This window comes from Lycorma delicatula, chromosome 4 (genome assembly GCF_047948215.1).
Source record: "Lycorma delicatula isolate Av1 chromosome 4, ASM4794821v1, whole genome shotgun sequence".
Taxonomy (NCBI): Eukaryota; Metazoa; Arthropoda; class Insecta; order Hemiptera; family Fulgoridae; genus Lycorma; species Lycorma delicatula.
Window position 1 is genome coordinate 34,030,974 of NC_134458.1, and position 26,075 is coordinate 34,057,048.

The 26,075-nt window shown below is 40.1% G+C and overlaps 1 protein-coding gene across 1 annotated transcript; it reads left to right on the forward strand.

Moving 5' to 3' along the window:
- The first annotated feature begins 1,716 nt into the window (after window positions 1-1,716).
- LOC142322826 (uncharacterized) lies at window positions 1,717-26,075 on the forward strand. Its single transcript, XM_075361897.1, has 6 exons — window positions 1,717-2,158; window positions 10,147-10,575; window positions 13,497-13,625; window positions 14,739-14,895; window positions 24,392-24,617; window positions 25,778-26,075. Exons 1-6 carry the CDS (start codon window positions 1,867-1,869, stop codon window positions 25,985-25,987), a joined length of 1,443 nt encoding a protein of 480 aa, XP_075218012.1. The 5' UTR covers window positions 1,717-1,866; the 3' UTR covers window positions 25,988-26,075.

Genomic DNA, 26,075 nt, shown 5'->3' on the forward strand with positions numbered 1-26,075 from the left:
AACACTAATATAAATTTTTAGCAATTTTTTTACTACATTACCTGTCTTATTTAAATCGAGATTCAGTTCTGGAGTTGAAACCAGAATTGTTATCCTTATATAGGTAACTTATTTGGCTACTTTTGAATATTCAACTTGCTTTAAAATTTGTCAGTCGATATAATTTGTTAATGTATAAGTGAGCACCAAGGAGTAAATTTCAGTTGGTTTTATGCTTTAAAACCAAAGCTCCCCTTGCTGAATGATCAATAATAAATATGTATATAAAAATAAATGGCAGTCAGTTTAAATTGATGACGGACATAATTTGTTTTTGAAACATTTTTTTGACTTTATTATATATATATATTAATACATCTTGTGCAAGTAAATGAATAAATTATTATTCTTTTATTTTGAAAATAACTGTTTGTTAGTAGACTCCAGAATAATGAACTTTGTGTAAACACCACAAAATTTTATTTGAAAATTATGGTAGGTCAGTATGAAAAGTCAGTAGTAATATATTAACCACCTCCATTAGCTCTCTTAGGGTAGGATCTTGATCATCTCTGATACAGGTTGATGTAAGATTTTGAAGCACTAAAATACATATGAGATGAGCTAGCAAACTGGTTCTGAAATATCTATTTTCATATTGTTCTTGGAATGTAAAATACTCCACTTCATCCTTCAGGACAGATCTGAAACATTTTCTCATGTTCACATGATCCACCAACCATTCTCATATTACGGGAAAGTAAATTTGCTTCTTTGTGGTAGAAGCTTACATGTAATACATTGCCACCTAAGATATGATATTACTGAACTGCTGTTCGCCTTCACGACACATGTGTGACTTTAGTTTGTCAAACAAAAAATATGCAGATGTGATTAGATTTTTGGAAACTTTCTGGAGTCTTTCATAATTAAACATTATGTCACAAGTCCCAGTATCGTCACTATTGCAACAATACCTGTAGTTGAGGTTGTAAGTTAACTAACAGTTATTTTCTATTATTTATACAGAATGATTCACAAAGAATGGAACCATCTTTCAGAACATGTTCTGCTGGTGAAAGTAAAGAAGAAAGTTAATAAAAATAGGTTCGGGAATCTTCTTGGGCGAGTGTCGGCTGACCGAGTGTTTTTCGACCCCAATCTTTTGTCTTTTTACATCAGATATCTCGAAAATTACTAAAAATACAATTCTGGAGCCTCAATTTTTCAGGTCAGATTTCACATAAAACCAATTAATTTTCCGCCTTAACCTGGGTCTCAAGAATTACAGTTTGGCTTAATTTTAATGAAAGATAAGATTAATTTACAGAAATCTTTAGCCAATCGACACACCCCCAAGAAGCGTTCTCTAACCCACATTTATATGAACATTCTTCTTTATTTTCATCAGCAGAACCTGTCCTGAAAGTTTGTTACATTCTTCGAGAATCATGTATAATTCTTTACATTATTAAAAATGTTATTATTTCAGATATGGTTGTAGCAATTTTTATACATCTACTTTCATTAAGTTACTTCGGTGTGTCGAACGGTCTTCAAAAGAGAAATGTTATCAATTTTCATAACGGTAATGAAATGAAAATCAGTTCTATTGAACAAATGAAATACCGTTTTAAAACCTATAGCACACCGATGAATGAAAATAAAAATATTATAAAAAATATCTATAATTTATTTAAAATTTCAATAAATTCATCTGAAAATTTAAAAAATGATTATAACTTAAAAAATAATAAACAAGACATCTACGATACAGAGCATTTATATGAAAAGAGTTCAAATAAAAAACATCAATTATTTCCCAGTATAAATAGAAAACGGAGAGATATACAAGACAACAATGGCAGTAACAGTAACGTAACAGAAATGGAAATATTAAATCGTGATTTATCACCGGTTAATATGAACAATTTTACTCTTGAATATGTAAATTTAGATTTGAACTGGCATAAGTTTATAAATGTTAATAAATTAGGTTATCGTCTTGTTTTAATAAATAATGGTAAAGAGGAAGCACAATGGACGTTTGTTGGAGATTCAAAACCAGAATACGTTTTAAGTAGGTTGAAACCTAATTATACATATACTGTGAGAATTACACCGGTTTCATGTAAACTTCAAGTGGATTTCAATATAAATACACCGAGATTAATATCAGGTTGGTAAATCAAATTTAGTAAGCCATATTTATTATTATACTATTTTACCTAGTTTATTCTAAAATTTTGAGAACCATGTACCCATTTCCTCCACTACATCTTAACCGTAGCAGATATTTCATCTTTTCCGTTTTTCATTGTTCCACCCGGTTTCTAAGCATCTTAACATCATAGTTTTTAAAAGTTATTGTTAATCCCTTTGTAATTTATTTATCTGAAAATTATGCCTTCATTTAATTATTTATGAACTGCTATTCAAGGTTTAGTCAACATCGTTTTATTACTGAAGGTTTTACATCCTTCTCAGACCGGGGATACAAACCTTAGCTTAAAATTTGAACATTAATATTTCTGTTTATTCTTTTATGTTTAACATAAACCGAACAGTAAGTGGAAAAAGGTTACATTAAATAATAATAGGTTAGCAAATAAAACAGTCTATATATATATATATATATATTGTTACCACATATATGCCTAACTTAATATCGGCGGACGGCAACGGTAGTAGCTCATATATCAGCGGGAGCACAGTGTACGTACGTGCTGATACAAGCGTCACTCCCGCCGCGCAGTTCTCCCACAATAGCGCTGCGGCCACCACTCTCAGACTTCAATAAAAGAGCATGCACGAGAGTAAATTTTTAATTCATCGTCGACCACCACCTGAAGAGGGCAGAAGTTCGCTAGTCGCTTCAACTTGGGACCTCCCAGCCGGATGCCAACATATGTTCCTTTCTCGTCTACAAATTCCGCTACCAGAACAGTGCGTGCTTGTTGAGCAATGGGTCGAGTACACGGAAGGGAAGCTGAAATGAGAGGCTCTGTCCTGGGCCAGGCAATACAAAGACCTACAATTCAATTGGTCCGAGTTCATCGACCGATTTCGGCATCAATATAATCGCCTGCAGACTACTGCCAAGCTCTGGTCTCAACTTTATAGACAAACGCAAGGAACTAATGAATCGGCGGAGCTTAAACCTGCAGCGAAGGCAAAAGGTGAGTTTATAAACACGGATGTAAATGTCTACCGAGGCATTTACATAAGTGGCATCCCAACTAGGCCTGGCTTATTACTATGAGATGTAAAAAGTCAGAGGGCGAAAGACGACTCCCGTTAAAACCCATCAGGGCTAGGAACGGGAGGTTGGCGTGGCGACGGGAAGTGTCAAAAGGCGGGTGTCTTCCCCCTACGGGGTTGGGATGGCCTCCTCCGCCTGGGCTACCTGGACGACATTATTGTTTACAGCAGTAGCTGGGAGAACACTTACGCCGCCTAGGCTTGATTCTGGAACGCCTGCAACTTCATCACCTGACGTGCTCTTTGGAGAAATGCCAATTTGGCCGAGACGAAGTGTCATTTTTGGGCCATGAAATCACACCCATGAGCAACATTCCTACATGCCATCATTGAACACAAGACTCCTGGGTCAAGAAAGGAGCTACAGAAGTTCCTCGGCACCTGGAACTGGCTGTGAGAATATATCCCAAAATTCTCAGAGCTTTCCGCGCCGCTAACTGACCTGCTGCGGGGGAAACACTGGAAATGGACAGACACCGCACAGCAACCCTTCAAAGCTGTTCGGCAGGTCTTCAGCAGACCGTTGAGGTTATCTCAGCCAAATCCAGAGCTTCCCAGTCATGTAAACAAATCCCAGCCACTGAGGACTGGAAACCGTGCTTTATCAGCAAGCCGAGAACGGGCAGCGAAGAGTCATCTCGTACGCCAGCACAAAGCTTTCAGAGGCATAGAACAAATATCACTCAAATAAGCTCGAATGTCTCGCCCTGGTGTGGGGAATCAAACGCTATCGACCGTACCTCGAAGACCGAACTTTCATCCTCAGAACGGACAACAAGGTTTTGACATGGCTAAGGTAGGCCACCCGGCAGAAAACAAAATATGCTCGCTGGGCCTTATTGGTTCAAAGTTTCAAGTTTACACTAAAGCACTGTCCTGGCTGGGAGAATGAACTATAACATCTGTTGTCAAGAGAACCGGTGGAAGAAAAAATACTAAAATTGTGCGGGATGAAGATAGACTACACTGAACGCGGCCAAGAAGAGAGTGGAGCGGTTACACCCTGACTGCAAGAAGTTGTTGCCACTTCCCTGTTCCAACTGGAGTTCAACCTCGAGGTCCTCTTGATCCAGGAGACGTACGCGGTCGGGGGCACGGTGGTCGGCTTCCACGGAGTGGATGTAATTCATTCTCGTGGGGAACGGCCGTCCTCCACGATCGTAGTTGGCTCAAATTGATTGGGTGTCTTTTAAATGATCCAATGGTCGGATGAGGAATTCACCGTCGTGCGAGTCACGATGGGTACGCTCGATTTCGTACTAGTGTCGGGATACTTCCAGCTTGGATGGAATATCAATGAGTTGTTGGCGAAGTTGGGCAGGATTGTGGATGGTCTCCCGGGCACCAGAGTGCTGGTTGCTCTGGACGCTAATGCCAAGTCTCCCGCCTGGGTTCACCACTCACTGACCCCAGAGGCGCTGGTCTCGTGGAAGCCAGAAACCTCTACTTTATTAATGACGCAGAACAAACTCTAACTTTCTCTTCCGAACTGGAAGAAAGTTATATTGACGTCACCTTGGTAACGGGAGACTTGCTACGAACTACAAGTAGTTGGACTGTCTGACCCGAGGCCAGTGTGAGCGATCATAAGCTTATAACCTATGAGATCGTTTACGGAGGTCGTCTAAGAGCTCCAGATTCGGGTCACTATAACCTTAGAAGCCTGGATTAGCACAGGCTGCGGCACGAGTGCGCAGCTGAATTGCAGGAGTTGTAATGGCGTGTTGAGCACAGAAAGAAGGTGGAATTGATGGCTGAACAATTCGGCCGGGCCATCAAGACTAGCTGCGATAGGGTACTACGGCGGCCTCGGCCAATGGACGGGCCCTTACGTAGTGGCCAGCCCGCTGATCGGGGAGTGCCTGGAGCCGTCATGACCGCTGCTTCCGGGGAGATGTCCGTTAAACGCAGGCGGAAATCCAGGAAAAAGTGGTGGTCCTCTGACCTTAGTGTGCTGCGCGCAAGAGTTAGGTCCGCTAGGAAAAGATACCAGTGTCGCACCCTAACGAAGATTATCGTTGATGACGTACGCACTGAGCGTCTGCGGATCTACCGGCGGACACGTAATGAGTATTTTCATGCCATCAAGGAAACCAGACTCAACTTATGGCAAGACTCCATGCGTGAGTTGCAGCGCAGCCACTGAAGCTCGCAAAATAATGTTACCGGCCAAAGCCATTGAACGTGCTGTGCAGTGTTCGATGCGGGTTTGGTGGTCGTGCCCACACTTTAACATCTGTGACGACTTACCAGACGTTCCTGGATACTTTGTTTCCAGATGCTCCGGAGGATGAAGTAGAGGTCAGCGCTAGGGCGGGCTTTACGACCTTCCCTAACGTACGCGCTGTAGATCCCGTAGATATTCACCGAGTGGTTTCTCGAATAGCACTGAAAAAAACACCGGGGATTGGCCATAATCATCCGGATATATTTTACCATTTGCTGCCTGTTATAAGACAGCCGCTTGGCAGACTGTTCTCGGGGTGCCTTAGCTGGGGCTGCTTTCCGGCTTGTTGGTAGGTCGATTTGATTTGGTGAGAGTGCTCTTAAAATCAGGAAAGGATCCTATTGAGGTCGGTAGTTATCGACCCATCAGCCTCTTGCCTAGAACTGTTTTTGATATGAACTGTTTTTTAAATCGAGGCCAGTATGGCTTCATGAAAGGGGTTGGAACCGAGGATTGTATCTTAAATGCTCTTGCGGAGGTGGAAAGAGCCGACTGTAAATATGTTTTGCCAATTTTTATTGACATAGAGGCAGTATTTTCTTCCTGGTTTGGAGTTTTGTCCTCTACGAGTTGGAAAGCCGCAATGTTCCAGTAGCTCTGCAGACCGTAGTACGTGACTACTTGTCTAACCGCACGGCTCTGGTTAAGGATGCGCACCTAATTGTGGAGAAATCGGTCACCGGGGGAAGCCCACAGGGCTCCGTTCTCGGTCCCTTGCTGTGAAACCTGGTATTCGGCGGATTTTTGGGACTGACATTCTCGGAATGGGTCACGGCCCAGGCTTTCGCCGATGACTGTCTCCTGTTAATTCGTGGTAACTCACGACCGCAGCTAGAAGACCGAGCTCATTCGGCTTTGTCAACCGCCGAGGTCTGGATGGACATTCAAAATTTAAAGATTTCTGTGCCCAAGACGAATTTTATGCTTCTCAAGGGTACAGACAAATTATTATACAGTCGTAACTCCCGTATTAAATATAAGGGCTGTATAATCAGTCGAGTTCGAGTTCATAAGTACCTAGGTGTTTTGTTTGATGAGAAGTTGTTGTTTAGCAACCACATTACGCAAGCAGTGGCAGACGTCTTCTCTGTGATGCAGAAGCTTAGGAGGGTTGCTCAAAAGGATTACGGACTGTCGGCCCCTCATTTGTACATGGTGTACCGAGATGTCTTCGAAAGTATGACCTCTTATGCGGCGTCCGTTTGGGAGCATAGTTTGGAAAGAAATCCAAGCTCCAAGCGCTTTAATGGTGGACAGATACTTGCTGGCATTCAGTGGTCTAGGCGTGGCAGCAAATTGCTGTCTTTGACGAGATAAATTTAATTATTGAGTCAATGTTTTAGTAGTTGACGGGGTGCGCCTATCCTTTTTAGTGATGTATGACAAGTGGGTGTGTGGGACACGTAAGAGATTGGTGTATGGTACCACGCTTATTCCGCTCACGCTTTTAGGTTAGTTCTAGGAGCTAGTTAGGACACTTATCGCTAAACTGTTTCGATGCTCAGTAGCCATTTGTGGCACAGACACTAGGTTTTATGCCTTAGGGTGACCGAGTGGGGTGGTGGCAGGAGAAATGCCAAGCAAACCAATTAAATCTGTTATGTGTTTGACGAACTTTTACAAAAAAATGTCATGACGTTCTCCGACTACATCCATATCACCCGGATTTAAATCCTATCTAGTTGGTTTGGTCAGAAGTTAAAGGATACGTAGTAAGTCATATCGTAACTTTTGATACCAAAGATATTCAAACGCTGTGTGAAAATAAATTAGCCGACATGAATGAAAGAAGATCGGGTAGGGCTCTGTCGGGGCGCACGGTCGTTGTTTTTACGTGAAACTTTACAGACCTTGGGTGAAGTTCCTCTGAGCTACAAACCGATCAACTTACCTGTAATGTTAAATGGGAGAGCCACCACCATATTCTTTGAAGAAAACTGAGTCTCCAATAAAAATTTTAGTTCCTTCATTTCGCCAACTATACAGATTGGTTTGATTGATTGATTTTAATTGGTCGGTCTGTATGTCAGCGAGTCACTTTTAGTGTATTGAATTGAAATAAAAACGAGACATTGACTGCGTACTAAATTTAATTTAACATAAAAGACACTAAATGGTACATGAAATTTATTTACACTATTATTCGACGACAATTTTTTCAATATTGGTCTGTGATATGAGAAGTAACAGACATAAAGCATAACATCAACATCAATGTGCCTGGTGAACGTATAATCGATAGTGGTGTTTCCCAGTGTTGTTGGTTCTGTGGGCACGTAGTTGAGGCCGAATTCATTCTTCTTCAAGTCAACGAAGGAGCTATTGTGTCGTAGATCATTATTGAAATCGCCACAGAGAACGATCGGGGTTTCCAATTCTGGTCGAGTGGTTGGTAATAATTTGTCAAGTTCGCTGAATATGGCAGGTGCGATTGATAAAGACATAACTTAACATCTTCGACCGACACTTTATGGTTTGTGTATACGGCACCGAGGAAAAACAGCGGATGATGTTAGTCTTTCCACCATCGTTTTTTGTCCACCAGGCATACATCGCCGACGTTATGTTTTCTCAAGACGGAGTTGCCGCACAGGCTGATGGCATCGACGATGATTTCTCTGAAGCTTGTGAAGCTTTGTAGGTTTCTGCAGATTGCAGAAACTCGTTAGTTGCTGCACCATGTTGTTCAAATCGACGGGTACGTTTGTCACCTGGCCGATATACAATAATTACCTTCGTAGTGTAGCGAATTTGCATAAAGGGTAAGCGCGGTTAAATCAACCGAACACTGATCGGGTCAAGCGGTGCAGGCCGTCCGTCTTCGTGGGTTATCGAAATCCGTTTGAGCGAGACAGCGTCGGGATTTTATTGGCATCTATCGACTTACTACAAGTACTACATAAACGAAATGCCGCTATATTTCGCCAGGGAATTTAGTCTGAAGAAGAGGAATCTTGCGAGCTTTCGCCTGCTTTAAATCGCTGTCAAACCAAAGTCGATCATAAACGCTGCAAGATAGACCAAACGGATTGTTCTCAAATACCGTTATGAAAAGTTTGTCCGCTGCTCGCCAATGGTCCTGCATCGCATCAATTCGACTGATATCCCAGGCTGATGGATATCAGCCTGGGGACGTCTTCGGCAGATGTATGGGTGTTATCTTCACTCGTTATGTCCATAAGTTCGGGTACAGCAGCGCTAGAGATGCTCGCGCCGTTTCAGCTTTGTGATGCTCCCGAAGCAGTCTCACTCGCTCGGCACCGGATATTGGGGTACCTGTGCGTGGCTCATAACCTCCCCTTTCCAAAGATATGCGTAATTTATATTTCCGGCTGGCTTTTGCGCGAGCTGAGACTGACATGTTGAATTATTATTTTTTTTTTTCATTTATTTTTTTACACATAAAAATTTCTGTTGCGTAAAACATAATTTTGATTGGTATGATTGTAGCACTGATTTAAGTTTCAGCTCCTTCGTTTTCTGAGGCATTCGCATTCACGAACGGTGCCGTCAAATGTGGACTAGGCGCGGGGTCCGCGATTTCGGTTAGTTAGTTTGAGGGAATCATGTTAGGTTGGACGTGAAGATGTCCGTTTGAGGCCTACGTGAAAGCAAAATTTTATTTGTATTTTACTGATGCAAATGTCTGCCGAGGCATTTACATCGGTGGCATCCCGACCGAGGCCGGGCTGATGACTGTGAGATGTAAACAGTTAGAAAGTTTAAAGACGACCTCCGGTAAAGCCCCTCAGATCTCGAAACGGTGGCGGTGGTGTGGCGACCGGTAACGTCACAAGGTGGGTGTCTTCTCCCTTCGGGGTTGGGAAAAATGTTTTCGTTTCGTTACAAATTTCTGTTCTGGAACCGGTATTCGGTGAGATTTTAAAGACGTTTCATATCAAAAATTGGAAGGTGTGTTGTGATAAAGTTAAGGAAACAGAAGCTGAATCTATCCGACAAGAACACATTAATGAATATGGAAACAAATTATACTATAATGTGGAAACACATTAATACTATGGAATCAATTATTTTTTTTAAAAGAAGGTAGTGAAAGTAACAATGATGATTACGATGATAATTCTGGTGACAGAAACCTCGAAAATTCTAGTATTTCTTGCGAAGTGTCTTTAATTAAAATAATTTTATCCTGTTCTAATATTTAAAAATAACTAGTTTCTGCTGTAATTTCCGATTCCATTATTTAGTGTATTTAATATCTGTATCTTGCATTAACTTTTGAATATCTGTTTGAAAATAAAATGGAACACCAGCACTCAATGAAGGTAATACATTTTGATTTGCATGTTATACCATTATATGTGTAGGCCTACTATTGTACACGTTTACCATTTTGAGAAATGCACAACATATTTTTTAGTAAATGGTTGGATATTAATTAAAAATTCTTCAGTGAGCCAATTAAATTTGACATAACGTATAGATCATTCATATGTTGTTACTTTCACTACCTTCTTTTCAATAAAATATTTTATTGAAATTTAGAGGGATTTCTCCATCCTCACAAAATTGGTATACTTATGTGAGCATTTCTACTTCTCAACATTATTGCTGAAAATAAAAAATGCGTTTTTCTATAGTTTTTCTTCACTCATTTTATATCGTCCTTTAATTAAAATAATCTTAATATTAATTTATTTAGTATTTTTTTTTTTCAGATAAAGAGGCAATAGCATTAATAAATATGATACAACGGGAAGAAAAGAACTTGACGAACATAAGAAATATTGGGATTTCTTTTAAAAATGACTTAATCAATCATACCGGATATATTTTAGATGTTGAGTTATTAACAAGGTACAATGAAGGTTCTAAAACAGTCCTTGTACAGATAGTAAACTTGATTCCTGATATAAAACGTTTTACAATAAGTAATTTAAAACCCTGCAGTATTTACAAACTTACTGTTCATAAAGAAGAACGACTAATATTAGAAGTATCAAAAGCAACAAGTTTGTTTCATTCTTTTTACATCTTTACTGGTTATACAGATGATTTTAAATCAAATATTCCAGTTGCTCAGAGCATTCAAACAACTGGTATGATGTATAATTCAGGGGAAAAGTACTCCCATTTAAAATCTATAGGTCAGTATAATTCATTTTTGTATCTTATGATATTAATATTTGAGGCTTAAAATACTCATCTGAATACCTCAGTAAATTTTTACTACTGCACAATATGAAATAAAGGTTCCTTATCGGTATTCTTGTAGGCATTTGTCTAGACCAAAACAGAATTGAATTAATTTAAGTGGATTTGTCTCTGTTTAGATGTGGACTATCTCAAAAATTGTTGTGGATATTTTAAATGAGACTGCTTTAGTAGATAAGTATTCTGAATGTAAACAGTTTCCTAGAACAAATCGGTAAAAACTAATCAGAAGTAGATTTATGGAAAACTTACTTATACTAGGGAACTCTTTGTTGTGTAGTTCAACTATATAGGTATGTCTATATCCACAAGAACTTTTCGATCAATTGTTTTTAAGGTATATCAAGAGTGTCTTGTATTTAAATAAATAAAAATATACAATAATTTATAAACTGGTATTTTTAATGACTAGATAGCAACAGTTGTGAATTGTCAGTGTTCCTAATGTTACACTGGTAAATTAAAACTATTCTATTATATACATTAGTATATTACTTAAACTGTCTAAGTGGACAAGACTAATGAAAAAGGTTAAATATTGGGATTGGTATTGGAAAACATGAAAGATTTATACAACCCTCAAAAACTGATAAACCAATGGGTGTAAGTCATGATAATGATATTATGACATAGAATAGAAATTATGACATCAAAGGTGCAAGTGATGACTTATATACTACTTGACAAAACTACCCGTTTATCTACATGAGGGAACAGTGTGGTTCTTGTACATTTTGCTCAAGAGAGAGTCTTACAAAGAGCGGTTCAGTGACTCTGACTGCATGAGTATAATTTAGTAATGAATTAATTGCTATTATATACCACACATTCCTGACATCATTCCAGTAAATAAAATCTTTATTTGTCACATAAGATATATTTATTACGTATTTACATGTTATTTTTTAGTTAGCCGAATTGATGATTAATAAATTTGTAACTTGTGTGAAATCATTAAATGTAAGTAAAGATGTTCATCTAGAAATAATTATAGTAGAATTTTTGTAATAGAAAACTTTTAAAATAAATACAGTGTTAAAGTCTCTTTATCCAAGGATAGAAAAAATTAACTATACATAATATATTTAATATTTACTCTTTATTACTACCATGTAATAAATAATTAAATACGAAGTGATGGAATAGTATTGAAAGACATCATTTACACAAAAGTTTTGTTGTAGTATATTTGTCAAAAGGTGATATTTACCTAATGATGTAAGATTCATACAAAAACAAGTTTAATACTTCAAGCAGCAAATTTGTCTGTAAGCTTCGTTGTGCAGCATAACATACAACATTTCCCCTGGATTCACTAGTAAATGAAATATATTAGCAGCTAAGCTACTTCACAATCTGGGTGCACATGTAATTAATACTATTTATTCGTTTTTTTTTTTCTTAACAACAAAACTCGTGATTGCAAGTTCTCATTATAAAAATAAAATATCTTATAAAATGGAAATAAATGTGACCACTTTGTGATAGTTGATAGTAATAAAGATATTACATCCTTAAAGTGGTTTCTTTTCATCCAGATCATATTTTTCATTTGGTCGTTATCATAACTTAACTCCAACTGTTCCCAAATGCCATGCCTGCTCATTGAGGGATTTGTGAGCAATGCAAAAATATTAAAATCTCAAAGTGATTTTTTAACATGATTCATTTAACAAAGATTGAATAGATTTAAATTTAATTATTTCATATTAACCATTTAAAAAACTTTCAACATTGTAATATTTAATGAGTCAAACAGGCTAATTGTATCACACAACTATAATTGAATTAGACAATGCTATAGAATTTACTTGAGATAAAATACAAAAAAAAAACAGTAATAAAATTATTTTAACCAATTAGATTAATCATCGAACTGAGTTATGAAGTAATTTAATAAAATACTTTTTGCAAGGATGTTAAAAGCATTTTACACAGTGATGAAAAAGTATGAATCTCTCTCTCCCCTCTATCTCCCTGTGTGTATATATATATATATGTATGTATGTATGTGTGTGTGTGTGTGTGTGTGTGTGTGTGTGTGTGTGTGTGTGTGTGTGTGTGTGTGTGTGTGTGTGTGTGTGTGATACTATCGTATAAATCAAAATAATCAAACCCAACTCTAATACCACATTATGATATATCTCTCGTGAATTTGCCTGAAATTATTTCCATTTTTTGCAATAATCTATATTACTATTTACTTAGGGAAAATATAAGCTTATGCTTTTTATTATTTACAATAAGTGTTTTAAGTTTCAATAAAATTTGGGTTACTTTATTTTTACTTTTGTAGTACTTAAGAAATAAGTTATTCTTTTCCATGTTAATTTAGAAAAATTTTAATTCTTTTTTTGGTCCCTCTCCTTTTCATCCATCACAGTAACATTGTAGTTCTTTGGTATCAGAGTCATTTCAGAAGCTTGTGACAGCTAACTGCCGAGGGGTCAGGCTGCTGTAGCATTCCTAACTACCCTGGTAAAAATTGCAAAAAAGAATTTTGTATAAAAGATATTTCAATTGCTTGATGCTTTAAATTTTTCCACCAATTTTTTGGCAAAATCCACTTTCTGTAACTAAATAACAAAAAATCATATTTCATGACTGTGAATACATCATTTCACCACACCCCTAAGTGAATCATGAACAGAATGTCCTACCTCTTTTATTTATTATATGGCAATGTATTTATTGTGAAACTTGTTTTAAAAAAAACTCTATTTTATAATTATACAAATAAAATCAAGTTTTTGTTACAATAAAGTGTCTAGAATTGTTTTATGGTCTTATTTTATGGCTTTTGATTTTAAATAAGTTTGTGAATTTTTAGACATGACTGATTATTTTTTAATAGGTATTACACCAAGGAAGACTGTTACTTGTTATGTTGAAAATGAAAGTCCATTTTCTGGATTTGCTTGCAGGAACAGCGATATTTGTGTTCCTTTGAGTTGGGTGTGTGATGGAGAAGATGACTGTGTTGGTAATAATCATAATTTATTATTTCTAAGAATTTATTTTTTCTTAAACCCAAAAATATTAAATTATTACATCACACTTAAATAAATCTGATTTTTTTACAGAAATGTTCATTCGTTTGTATTTAAATCAATGAATTTTTCCTCTAGTTGTAGAAATTTAAATCTCAATTTACAGATTTTTTTCCATCTGCAACCTTTGATAAGGCTGGTGGGCAAAACCAAATATAAACATATTTTTTTAATGTTAAAGTTCTATTTATGTATCTAAATCATACTCAGTTTAGGTTTATGTAATATTGGTAACTGAATCTGTTTGAGGCATCTGCTATACATAACAGCACAAGGATGATTTTTTTACATTTATACTGTCTGAATTACCTTCCCTTCTTGAAGTAAAGAACTTCCTTTAGACAGAAGAAAAATTTGTTCATTCTAAAAGAAAACTCATGATAAAAATATGTATGTTACAATTAAACATTTATATTATGTTCATTTGTACATAATACATATACTATATTAGAGTTAAAATTATGATTTTAACTATCAAATTGAGTTACTTCATTATGTGACTGCTTCACAAACAACTCAATTTAGGTATATCAAAACTACGTATTTGAATTTGATAATATGGGAAGTCTTAAGGCTTCACACACACACACACACACACACACACACACACACACACACACACACACACACACACACACACACACACACACACACACACACACACACACACACACACACACACACACCCGTGCGCACACACACACACGCACACGCACACACGCGCGCGCGCGCGCGCACACACACACACATTAGTCAAGTCTAGCTCCAGGAATTAGTTACATTTTATATGCCTGTCTTCATATAGCTTTATACATATACTTTCCTTTCTTACAGACCAAGAGAATAGATTAACATGAAGACATCGTTTTTTTTATTTTTTGATGAAATTTTTTTTTCCCAGATCCTCAGTACTTCAAAACAAATCTGGCTGCAATGAAACTAGTGTTTAAAAGAAGACCTAATCTCATACTTTTCACATAGACTATTTTTGTAAAAGAGCACGCTTATATGAAACAGTGTTTTTTCTAATATAATTTTGTTTTCAGACGGAGATGACGAACTGAACTGTAGGTCACACAATTTCCCTGACCAACTTGCACGAAATATTTGCCGGAAGAATGAATTTAGATGTTATACTAGAGGAGATTATGTGTGTCTACCAATCTCATGGTTGTGTGATGGGCGACAGGATTGTGCTGATGGGTAAGACTAGAATCTACTAATGATGGAATTAACAAATAACCTCAGAAATGTAACAAATAAACATTGAATTTCATGCTACAACACCATTAATAAAATTTTACCTAAATTTAAAATTCTTATCCTATTAGTGCCACCTCAAAAAAAATTTTAAAGTTGAAATAAAAAAACAGTCATAAAAATCATTGCAATGATATGGTAAAAATTTTAAATAAAGGTAACTGTCTGAAAAAATAAGATAATAATTAATACTTTATTTACTTTTTTACACACAATGAAATAGCAAATATAGTTGTGAAGGGGTTGGTCTACATTGATTCAGGTCAACCAGGGTTTCAGTCCCAGCATCCTCTCCATTAAATTTTTTTTTGTTCTTTTATTATGTAATATCAGAATGTGATGATTACAGCACATGAGTAAACTGTGCAACTTCTGATTCACATTAATAAAATTATGTAATATTTTGATTTTCCCCACCCCTTAAAAAATTAAAGTTTTCTTAAAAATATTTTACACACTTAAGAAACAGAAAACAATCATTTAGTTCACTTTTAGATAACAATTTTCCCCTTGACCTCTAAGTTCCAGGGTGACCTGAGTTCTGGCTCGCAAGAGCTGAGAAGTCGAACATCATATGTTCGTTCGAATGGACCTCCCTGCAGATGCACAGCTGTTCCACCTGGCAGCTGATGCCAGGTGGAATCGAAACAAATATTGATTTAAATTTACATGGTTGTTGAGCACTCGGGCTCCCGTTGCCCTTAAAAACGAAGAAGAGGCATACCATCCCCCCAGATCTTGTATAAATCTATACAAGGACCTTCCCTTAGTCGTGGTGTGCCATTCTTGCATTGCGAGTCTGTAAAGCCTCCTCCGCAGGCAGGAGATGGGCAACTGTTCGAAATTTAGAATCAGTGCATTGAAATCACCGTTCCACTCCGGTATAGGCCCGGCTCGAAACCGCATCGCACATACCTCCCTGCTTCCCTGCCTCTAGCAATTTTTACCAGGCCGCCCAAACTTTCACCACTAAATCGATTGGGAGAGCACTTATTCAAAATTGAAGGAGTCCCCAGCACAAAGCCTTAATTGTACGCACTGGTGTTTTTAAAACAACCTCCTACAAGACTACCACTGTATTGGGAAAGGCTCTGTCAATCGATTTAGTGGTGAAAGTTCGAGCGACCATGTAAAAATTGCAAGAGGCAGGGAAGCAGGGAGGTGTGTGGGATGCGGTTTCGAGCTGAACCTGTACCGGAGTGGAACGGTGATTTCAATGAACCGTTGAAATTCTAAATTTTGAACAGTTGCCCATCTCCTGCCTGCGAAGGAGGCTTTACAGACTCGCAATGCAAGAATGGAACACCACGACTAAGGGAAGATCCTTGTACAAGTTTATACAAGATCTGGGGGGATGGTATGCCTCTTCTTCGTTTTTAAGGGCAACGGGAGCCCGAGTGCTCAACAACCATGTAAATTTAAAACGAACCTCGAGTTCGTTTTTATGGGGAACGGGTGCCCAGGTGGTCACCAACTATGTTAATTTGAACCAATTTCTTTTTCGGTTCCACCTGGCAGCTGATGAGCTGTGCATTTACAGGGAGGTCCAGTCAAATGAACACCTGATGTTTGACTGCCCTACAATTGGGGAGGCCATAGACCGGGCCACCCAGGAACTTAGAGGTCAATGGGAAAATTGGTCACAAGCGGCGAGTCAATGTGGCGAAAACCGCATTGTCGGAATGTGTTCCTTGATGCGGGTGCTATGGTCAACCGATATCAGTAGTTTCGTTAAGGAAAAGACTCCTAACGCACTGCTGTGGGAAGCTAACCTTGAGATATATGGCTGACCACCAGCCAGTTAGTGCTCCAAGCGCTTTAATATGGTGGACAGGTAGTTGCTGGCATTCAGCGACCTAGGCGTGGCAGCGAATTGCTGTCTTGACAAAGTAAATTTTAATTTGTGGATGTCATGTATATTTTTAGTAGTTGACGGGGTACGCCTACCCATTTCAGTAAATATGTGACGAGTGAGCGGTTGGGATACGTAAGCCGGTGGTGTATGGCACCGCGCTTAGTCCGCTCACGCTGTTGAGTAAACTCTAGGAACTATTTAGGTCACTGGTCGCTAAAAAACTTCGAGGCTCAGTAGCCGTTTGTGGTACAGACATTTGGTCTTATGAGTTACGGCGACCGAATGATGTGGTGGCGGGGGAAATTCCAAGCAAACAAATGCAGTCGGCGCTTTCCACCTCCGCAAGTGCATTTAAGATGCATTCCTCAGTGCGAACCCCTTTCGTGAAGCCATACTGGCCAATATTTAGAAATGAGTTCATATCGATGGTCTCAGACCCGTTCCGCAACCAGCCTTTCAAGCAACTTGACGATTACCGGCAAGAGGCTGATGGGTCGATAACTGCTAACCGCACTCGGATCCTTTCCTGATTTTAAGAGCACCCTCACCAAAGCCACCTTCCAACAAGTCGGAAAGCAACCCCAGTTTGGGCACCCCGAGAACAGTATGCCAAGCGGCTCTCTTATGACGTGCAGCAGATGATAGAAAAAATCGGATCAAGTTGGTAAATTCCTGGTGCCTCGGACTATATCTACGGGTTCCACAGCCCGTACGCCAAGGAATGGCGGCTCACCCGCCCTAACGGCAACTTCTGCTTAACCCTGCATCTGTAAACAAAGTATCCAGGAACGCCTGGTAAGTCGTCACAGATGTTAAAGTGTGGTCACGACCACCAAACCCGCATCGCATACTGAACAGCACATGCAGTGGGTTTGGCCGGTAACATTACCTCGCGAGCTGCCAGGGATTGCGCTGCAACTCACGCATGGAGTCTTGCCAAAACTTGAGTTTGGCTTCCTTGATAGCATGAACGTACTCATTACGGGCGCGCCGGTAGATCCGCAGACCCTCAGTGCGCACTTCATCAAAGATAATCCCCGTTACGGAGCGACACTGGTATCTTTTTCTAGCGGAGCTAGCTCTTGCGCGCAGCACGCTAAGATCAGAGGACCACCACTTTTTCCCGAGTTTCCGCCTGCGTTTACCAGACGGCTCCCCGGAAGCAGCGGTCATGACGGCTCCAGGCACTCTCCGATCAGCGGACTGGCCACTACCTAAGGGCCCGTCCATTGGCCGAGGCCGCCGTAGGACCCTATCGCAGCCAGCCTTGATGGCCCGGCCGAATTTTTCAGCCATCAATTCCACCTCCTCCCTGTGCTCCATGCGCCATTCCAACCCCTGTAAGGCAATCGCACACTCGCGCCGCAGCTTGTGCTGATCCAGGCCCCTTAGGTTATAGCGACCTGAATCTGGCGCTCTTGGACCGCCACCGTAAGCGTTCTCATAGGTTATAAGTCTACAATCACTCACACTGGCCTCGAGCCAGACAGTCCAACTACTTTTACACCTAATGAGATCGCAGTCATCAAGGTGACGTCGATGTAACTTTCCCCCATTTCGGAAGAGAAAGTCGGCGGTTGTTCTCCCTCATTAAGCAAGTAGAGGTCCCTGGCTTCAACGAACTGTGCGAAACCAGCGCCTCTGGGATTATAGTCTGCGACCCAGTGCGCATCCAAGATCCCTGGGTACGAGACTCATTTCCCGCGTTGGATCATGAGCTTTATTTACCCCGTCTAGCGAACGCCACTGGAAATTCACTGGTCATACCTCATCAAAGTTTAGCCGTCTTCTCAGAAAAAGATGCGAGTAAGAAAATCTCGCCGCAAAAATCTAATGAAAAACATTTACTGGCTAGCTAGGAAAGGTAGCTAGTCGGGCTCAACAAAATCCAAAGACAGAGCTCTACACTTACTTTAAGAAGGGAAACGCCGTTGCCCAGCGGATACCACGTGGAGGTACCTCTCAGCATGACCAGAAGCTTGGAAAAACTACCCCAGGGGCTCCTGACTAGCCGAGCTCGTTCGAGAACGAGCGCGTATAGCTCGGGGCTCCATATAGGAAGGAAATAGAAAACAGATAGAAAGATATAATAGTGTGTGTGTGAGACCAAGGCGTATAAGTGTATTTAGATGTGTTCGCATGCAATTTTTTTTTGTCGTGGTTCGGCTTGGGTGTGTTGTCAACCACACGGATGTTTCTTCGGACTAGCAGACTAGTCCGAAGGTGTGTTGTGTGTGTTTGCTAGTGTATGTTTTTCGTGTGCCGCGTGGACGTTTATACCACCTCAGCGACCAGGACCAGAATCCTCTTGTAGCGTGGCAACCCTACCTGTTGTGCACTTCGAGCAATCCTGTTACCTGAGTGTCTTAGCGGTCGTGTTAAAACTAAAAACTTAAATCTAAGTAAAGACTAGACTTAATCTAAAGCAGATAAGCCAGGGTTGCTCCTCAACCGCGCAGAATACCCAATTCGTGTACGAAGTCGGTGAAGATCCTACATACTGCCTTACTGCCCACCATTACACGGGTCTGTCCAAAATTTATCCCAATACCACGATATCTATCACGTGTGAGGTCCCGAATCACCTCATACTTCGCACAATCAAACAACACGTGGGAGCTCGTTTCATCAAACTTGCACTCATCGCAGAGTGGGCTCTCCTTCAGACCGAGATCAAACAATTTCTTATTAAAGTTGCCGTGGCCGGTTTGGAAGCGTAATGGTCCAAATCCTGCCAACTTCATCCGCTCTTTAACATTTGGGAAAAATTCGTAGCTTACCCTACCGGTGGTCGCAGTATCCAATCCAGCGTGCCAATTTCGCAACGTTACTTCTCTTGCTCCTTTCAAATTAAGCTCTTACGCTCACCGTTTTTAACCCTTGTATAAATTTCCCCACGCTCAACCACGAGTAAGTCAATAGGGATTACCCCCGAAAGAACTGGCAATGCCGCCGTCATAGTCGTCTTATATGACTTGCAAACGGTAATGAGAGCAAGGCGCTGGGTTCGCAGCAATTTCTCTCGAAAATTCCGCTTCCCCGCTAAGTCACTCCAGCTATGTGACGCATAAGTCAGTATCGCCTCGAATACTGCACGATATATTACCCGGCACGCACGAACGCCCAAGCCCCACTCTCTATTGCACACACTTTTCAATTTAACTAAGGATCCGAGCGCGTTTTCACATAGGTAGTTTACATTAAGGGAGGAACTGTATTCCTCCCCAATCATTTGTATAGACTTCCTAGCAATCTTCAGGGTTCCGTAACCGCTGATACCGCTTACAGTCCTTGTATATATCGAGCCTAAGTCTGTCCAGGTTTTTAGACCACCAGGCAAAAGATTTGACGGTCCCCCTTGCACGCGGCATTGAGGCCTCCGCAACTTCTATCAGCCTTTGCTGGATTCGCGCCACCGAGTTCGGGAGAATACCACCGACTTCCCAATCAGTAGCTTGTAGGAGTTCATCGAACTTCCTCCAATCCGCATTTAGAGTGAGTAGCCTTCCCTCCACAGCGGAAGCGTCTCTCACACCAGATCCCAGAGAAAATTCAAACACGATTAGTCGAAGACCACTAAACTGTTCAGGATGTATCCTCCAGTTACTAATTTTGCCCAACGCAAGTCTATTACACAAAGTCACAACTATCTTAGCACTCCCTCGCAGAGTTTCAAAAGTGCGAAACCTGGAAGCCTGATTTAGCACATTAAGGCCCGACTCAATGATTGCTTCCTCGATGCCCTACCTTTGTCAGTAACTTTTTCGTTACAACAAAGCGCTGATTGCGCGTTAAGGTCGCCTCCGATCACAAGGTTCGCATTCTCGTACGTACGAGCAATTTGCCGCAGTACATTAATGTATCTCCCTGGCGGGTCACGATACTGACAATATATGTTGAAAACAATGATGCTTTCCCTACCAATTTTGATCTCGCTTCATAAATAGTGCGAAGTTGAAAACTGTGACGCCAAAAGTGCTCCAAGACCTGGGTTCGCCACATATGTGGCAACCTATACGTGGTCAGCTCCACTCGTATGTAGGACTTTTGCTCCTCGTGACCCTGGAACCTGGCTATGTATACAATAGGGCTCCTGAATTAAAACCACGTCTAGTTTCAATCTTTCGCGATCCTAACGCAGTTCTCCAGGGAGGTCCTGGAACGGGCTACATTCACCTGGCCTATCTTGAGCCTACTCATAAGAGATGCGCTGCAGCTGTCTAGCGTAGGCTCGCTTCCTCACGGGACAGTCCACACTGATTGTGGCTTGCTTAATATCGTCTCCTGACTTGCCAGCAGGAGACGGAGTAGTCTAGTACAGTTGAGGAAAGTCAACTTACTCTCCTGCATAGCAGGACAGTCCCACATCTTGTGTCCCTCCTTGCCTCAGATGCAGCACAGAAGCTCACTCGAACAGCGCTTGGCCAGGTGGCCAAACGCAAACCATTTAAAACAATGCATCAGTGCCACATGGTCGACGATCCTACAACAGCCGAAACCGATAAACCACCGATCTCGGCTACACAGGATATCCCTCATGCGGGGAGAGCATTCCATCACACAGTGTACGCATCACGCGCACTACTGAGGCGACGGAACCTCTCGGAGAACTCTAGCAAAGTCCTTCTCAGAAATATCCGATAAAAATTGGGCGTTCTGCCGCAGTATAGCCGCCGGCAAGTTATACTCGTCAACATCCAAAGGTACATCGTAAATGAGTACCCTCCGCCCCTTGTTAACTGGGGCCTTGGCCTTAATGCCAGCCTTGGCTCACTGCTGGCTCAGAAAAAGACTCGATTGAGCCCTATTTGCCACCTCCAGCACCACACCACCAGTTATCCGCTTGACACACCTGACTTGCAGGGTGTCTTCAACGGGCTTCAGAACCTCCTTAGCCTTCTTCTCGAGCTCAGGAGCGGTCATTTTGCTTCCCTCTTCGGGAAACAAAAACACAGCTGGACTGTCCGCGGCGGTCTCTTCTGTACAACAGAAGGTACACTTCGATTTCCAGAAGGCGACCTCAACAAAGGATGGCATAGCCACCTCCTTACGGATGGTCTCCAATTCAGTTCGCATCGCCCCCTTCACAGACGATGCGCTCGCCGATATAACTTCGGCGACAGCTGCCTCCTTGAGCTCTGTGAACAGAGGCTGGATGCCACCTACCGCCTCAGTCGAGGCCTGCTGGAGGCCAGAAATTTGTTCTACCAGCTTGGCCTGCTCGAGCCGCATCGCATCGAACGAATTCCTTTCAAGGCGCCGTCGACCTTATCCATGGTATCCTTGTTGAATTTTCTGGCCTTATATTCTCCAATGCCGTAATGACATCGGAACAAAGCCGTTCGAGCCTCTCCCACTCTGCGAGCAGGAGCACGTCACCATTCTGCGTCGTAGTGCCAGAAACCGGATCACCACCCAACGAACCTTTGTTTAAAATTGCCATACGTTCGAGAGCTACAACACACGAAGTTATTGAGGTAGAAATCGTGTAGTAAAAATCAAAAAACAAGCAAAGAAAGAAAAGTTTGATCACAAAGCGAGCAAACAGAAAATTTAAATGGTGTACTATCATGGGTGAGGGTGTTCCAGGGCTCACAAGGCCCTCGCAGCCCCCCCCCCTCCCCCGGACGCCGCATACGCGCCGGTCTACCATACCCGGGCTCCGGTCACAGACCGTTTCCCGAGAGGAGTCACGAAACTGAAGAAAAGCCTGTCGACTGCATGCAAGAGAAGTCAGACCCGGCTCTATATTAGCTGGAAACTATGCACCGTACACGTGCCCAATATCACAGAGCCCTGCCGGGATAGGACGGGTGAGTCCGACGAACGCAGAGTTCGCCATCTCCACATGCCCAGCCGCTAGTCCGCTCATTACCGCAAGACATGACAGCAAATGCTCCTTCCCAGGTTTCAGCGCAAACCATGAATGGGGAGAGAAGGACGCCTGGACATCGCCGGTCTTGCAACCGCCAGCTCCTCTGACCGAAGTCTTTAAGAGGACCGTATCCGTACCGACACTTCTTCTAGTGGCCGGCTCTCTTCCCGTGCGGCTGCCCATATAGTAAAAACTGCCAAGGGGACACCCATCTATGGTGCCCGTCACAATGCCGGAACTCCATCCAAGCACTCATCTCCGGGACCCACTTCTACGTTGATGGGCCGTCTGTACACACAGAGAGCCCCCGCGGATTCGTCCGCCTACACTCGGACTCAGATCTCCTGCCCGTCACCGGACAGGCGACCAAGATACCGTGTTTTTAAAATCCCTTCTGCTAGTAAATTTTCTGTAGGTGAAAAGCCAGTGCTCTTGCAATGGTAGAAGGTTTCCCAGCCACCACAGTTACCCCACTTTGAATCAAATTTAAGCGAGGTTACAGACTAGACGAGCTTTCTGCAACCTCAGCGTTCACCGCTATCCCGCTGTTCCCTGTTCAGGCGGTATCAGTGAGTTGTTCCCCTACTGCGACACACTACACACAAGCAGTGTGCAGGCTGATTTGCCGACACAACCCGGGCCCCTAAGCCTACGACCAAGGTCCTCCAGGACGGATGCTAACTCCGCAAAATCACTGCTCATACTCAGCCACCTTAGAGTACGATCTCCTCACTTAAATTTAGACCGCATCCGCCCCCCAGGGGCGCCTCTGGGATCAGTGAGTGGTGAACCCCAGGTGGAAGACTTGGCGTTAGTCAAGTCTTCCAGAGTAACCAGCACTCTGATGCCCAGGAGACTGTCCAGAATCCACCTTAATTTCACCAAGTCATCGATACTCCATCCAAGCTGGAAGTATCCCGACACCAGTACAACATCAAGCACACCCCTCATGACTCGCACAACGGTAATTAAACTGATATTAAATCTGCTTTTTAAACTATCAACAAAAAATTAAATAAGATAACTGATAACAACAAATCTAATTCTAACATTTGTAACAACGCTGTTGTCTATAAAAATAGTGTGCAGAGACCAAAATTAAAAGATTCCACATAGAAATGCGAAATATAAATTAAGTAAAAGACTTTCAGGCACATTACAAGCATATAAACATTAGCAAAAATCATTATTATTGATCACGTTAAGAAAAATAAACATAATTTTTGACTACAGAAAATGTATCAATACTGAAAGAGATAGTAAAAATATACATCTGTCTATTTTTTAATCATTTTAATTAAGATTCTATAAGAACCCATTCTAAAGTAGCAGATATCTCTATAAGAAGGTGCTTAAGAAGTTAATGGAAAAAACAGAAATTTGTACATGAAGTCTGTTTAGCAACATAATAAGAAATACAAAAAACTTGCAGTTTACAGTAAGCTTTGAAGATGTGTATTGTGCTGAAAGTTTAATTTTGATAAAAGCTTATTTCTTTTTCTCAGTAGCACAAATTTAATTATAACTTACAGTTTTATCTATGGTATTTATTATCATAAAAATGACAAATACTAACAATGAGATACAATTAGACTTAAAATTTTTTTCTCTGTCGATAAATAAGATTGCATTTTCTTCAATACAGGTAATTTTTCCATTAGCAAAAATTATGAAACAGATAAATTAATAATTAAAATAATAATTTTTAGGTGGGATGAAAATAGAGAAAACTGTCGTACACCATTTAATCGACCTGGAAGTACTGCATACAATGCAAATGCTGTGACATGTGATCGAGATTATTTCAGGTGTTTTAACGGACTTGGGTGTGTAGCTCCAGGGTTTGTGTGCGATGGAGATCAAGACTGCAGTGATGGATCTGATGAATGGGGTTGCAAGACAAATAGCCGCTGTAATGGTCGTTACGAATTTCAGGTACAAAATGTATAATCTTTAGTCTATACTTTTTTCTATTTCAGGATCATAATTTCAAGTAGAAATGAAATATTATTATATACATACCTCATTGATGCTATTAGTACATCAGTCTGAACACAATCGAATAACTGTACATAGATAAAAATAGTTTTGCAACAATAAAAAATATATTAAGGTCCACACACCAAAAATAAATTTCTAGTGATAATATTGCAATAATGATATTTTTTGTAAATAAGTAATCAATATTTGTAAGCATCTATTATAATTACTATTCAATAAAATAACTTTCCACCGTTTTCACACAAGCAGTTGTTTCACATGATTCACTTTTGCACAAGTATTTTAGCATTAAACAATTACTATTTTCATTCTTAGTGTTCATAGGCAGTGATTTTAGAATACAAACTGTTGTCTCTGATTTTTTTTAAGTAAGTGTATATAGTTTTTTGCTTTTGATCTATGTAGTTACATACCATGTTAATATTTAACTAAATAAATGTTTAATTTTTGTTTTAAAAATAATAGAATACTTAATTTTCTGATTATTAGTTTATCATTCACCAGTATTTTATACATATTATATTTTTTTTACAAATAGGCAGAATTATGTCGCTATTGGATGTGTATCTAGTCTGTCTGATGTCTCCATCTGGATAAAAAGAACATGCACAAGCAATACATATAACAATAGAACCAACCCTTGTAAATGATCTCATAAAAACAGACAACAGATACTAAAACATTAATCATAACATCCAAATTTACACATAGTGCATAGAAACCAAGATTCCTTGAAAATTGAAAAATTTACAAATTCATTAAATTTGATAAAAACAACAGACATTAAATGAATAAACACAATGCAGACTGAATACATTATTCAACTACATGATAAATTTATTTCTTAACATTTTAAGATGGGCACTTAACAATATCACCATCATTAAATCTGCTAAAAGTGGGGATGCATAATTAACTCTTAATTAGAATTTCTTACAAATTAGTGAGTTGTCCATTATTTTTAACAATTTTAAAGTAATGTTTAAATTAATTATGACTAATGTTACTTTCATGATATTTAAATGATTGAAGTTGCATGTTTTAGTGTTACTGTTGTAATATAGTTAATAATAATATTAATTATTTTATTTCAGTGTTTTAATGATGATTTGCCATACAATCCATACAGCCAATACAGAAATCATCGATGTATTCCTAAATCATGGGTATGTGATGACCAAGATGACTGCCCTAATGGAGAAGATGAGTCATTTGAAACATGTAATGTAGTACGAAGACTGGGTACAGCATCTGGATTATTTTCAGTAATTAAGAAAATAGTAGATCCTTTTACTTACTATTAATTATTTAACGATTTGTTGTAAATATATATATATATTATAAATTCTTTTATATGCCTTACTTTAAGTGAAGGTTTATTAAAGACTTGAG

What these genes read in the sequence shown, in the direction of transcription:
- LOC142322826 (XM_075361897.1), top strand. Translation starts at nt 1,867, where the DNA reads ATGGAAATATTAAATCGTGATTTATCACCGGTTAATATGAACAATTTT. An exon ending in CTCCCATTTAAAATCTATAG is followed by an intron (nt 10,576 to 13,496) that starts GTCAGTATAATT and finishes ATTTTTTAATAG; the next exon opens with GTATTACACCAAGGAAGACT. An exon ending in CGACAGGATTGTGCTGATGG is followed by an intron (nt 14,896 to 24,391) that starts GTAAGACTAGAA and finishes AATAATTTTTAG; the next exon opens with GTGGGATGAAAATAGAGAAA.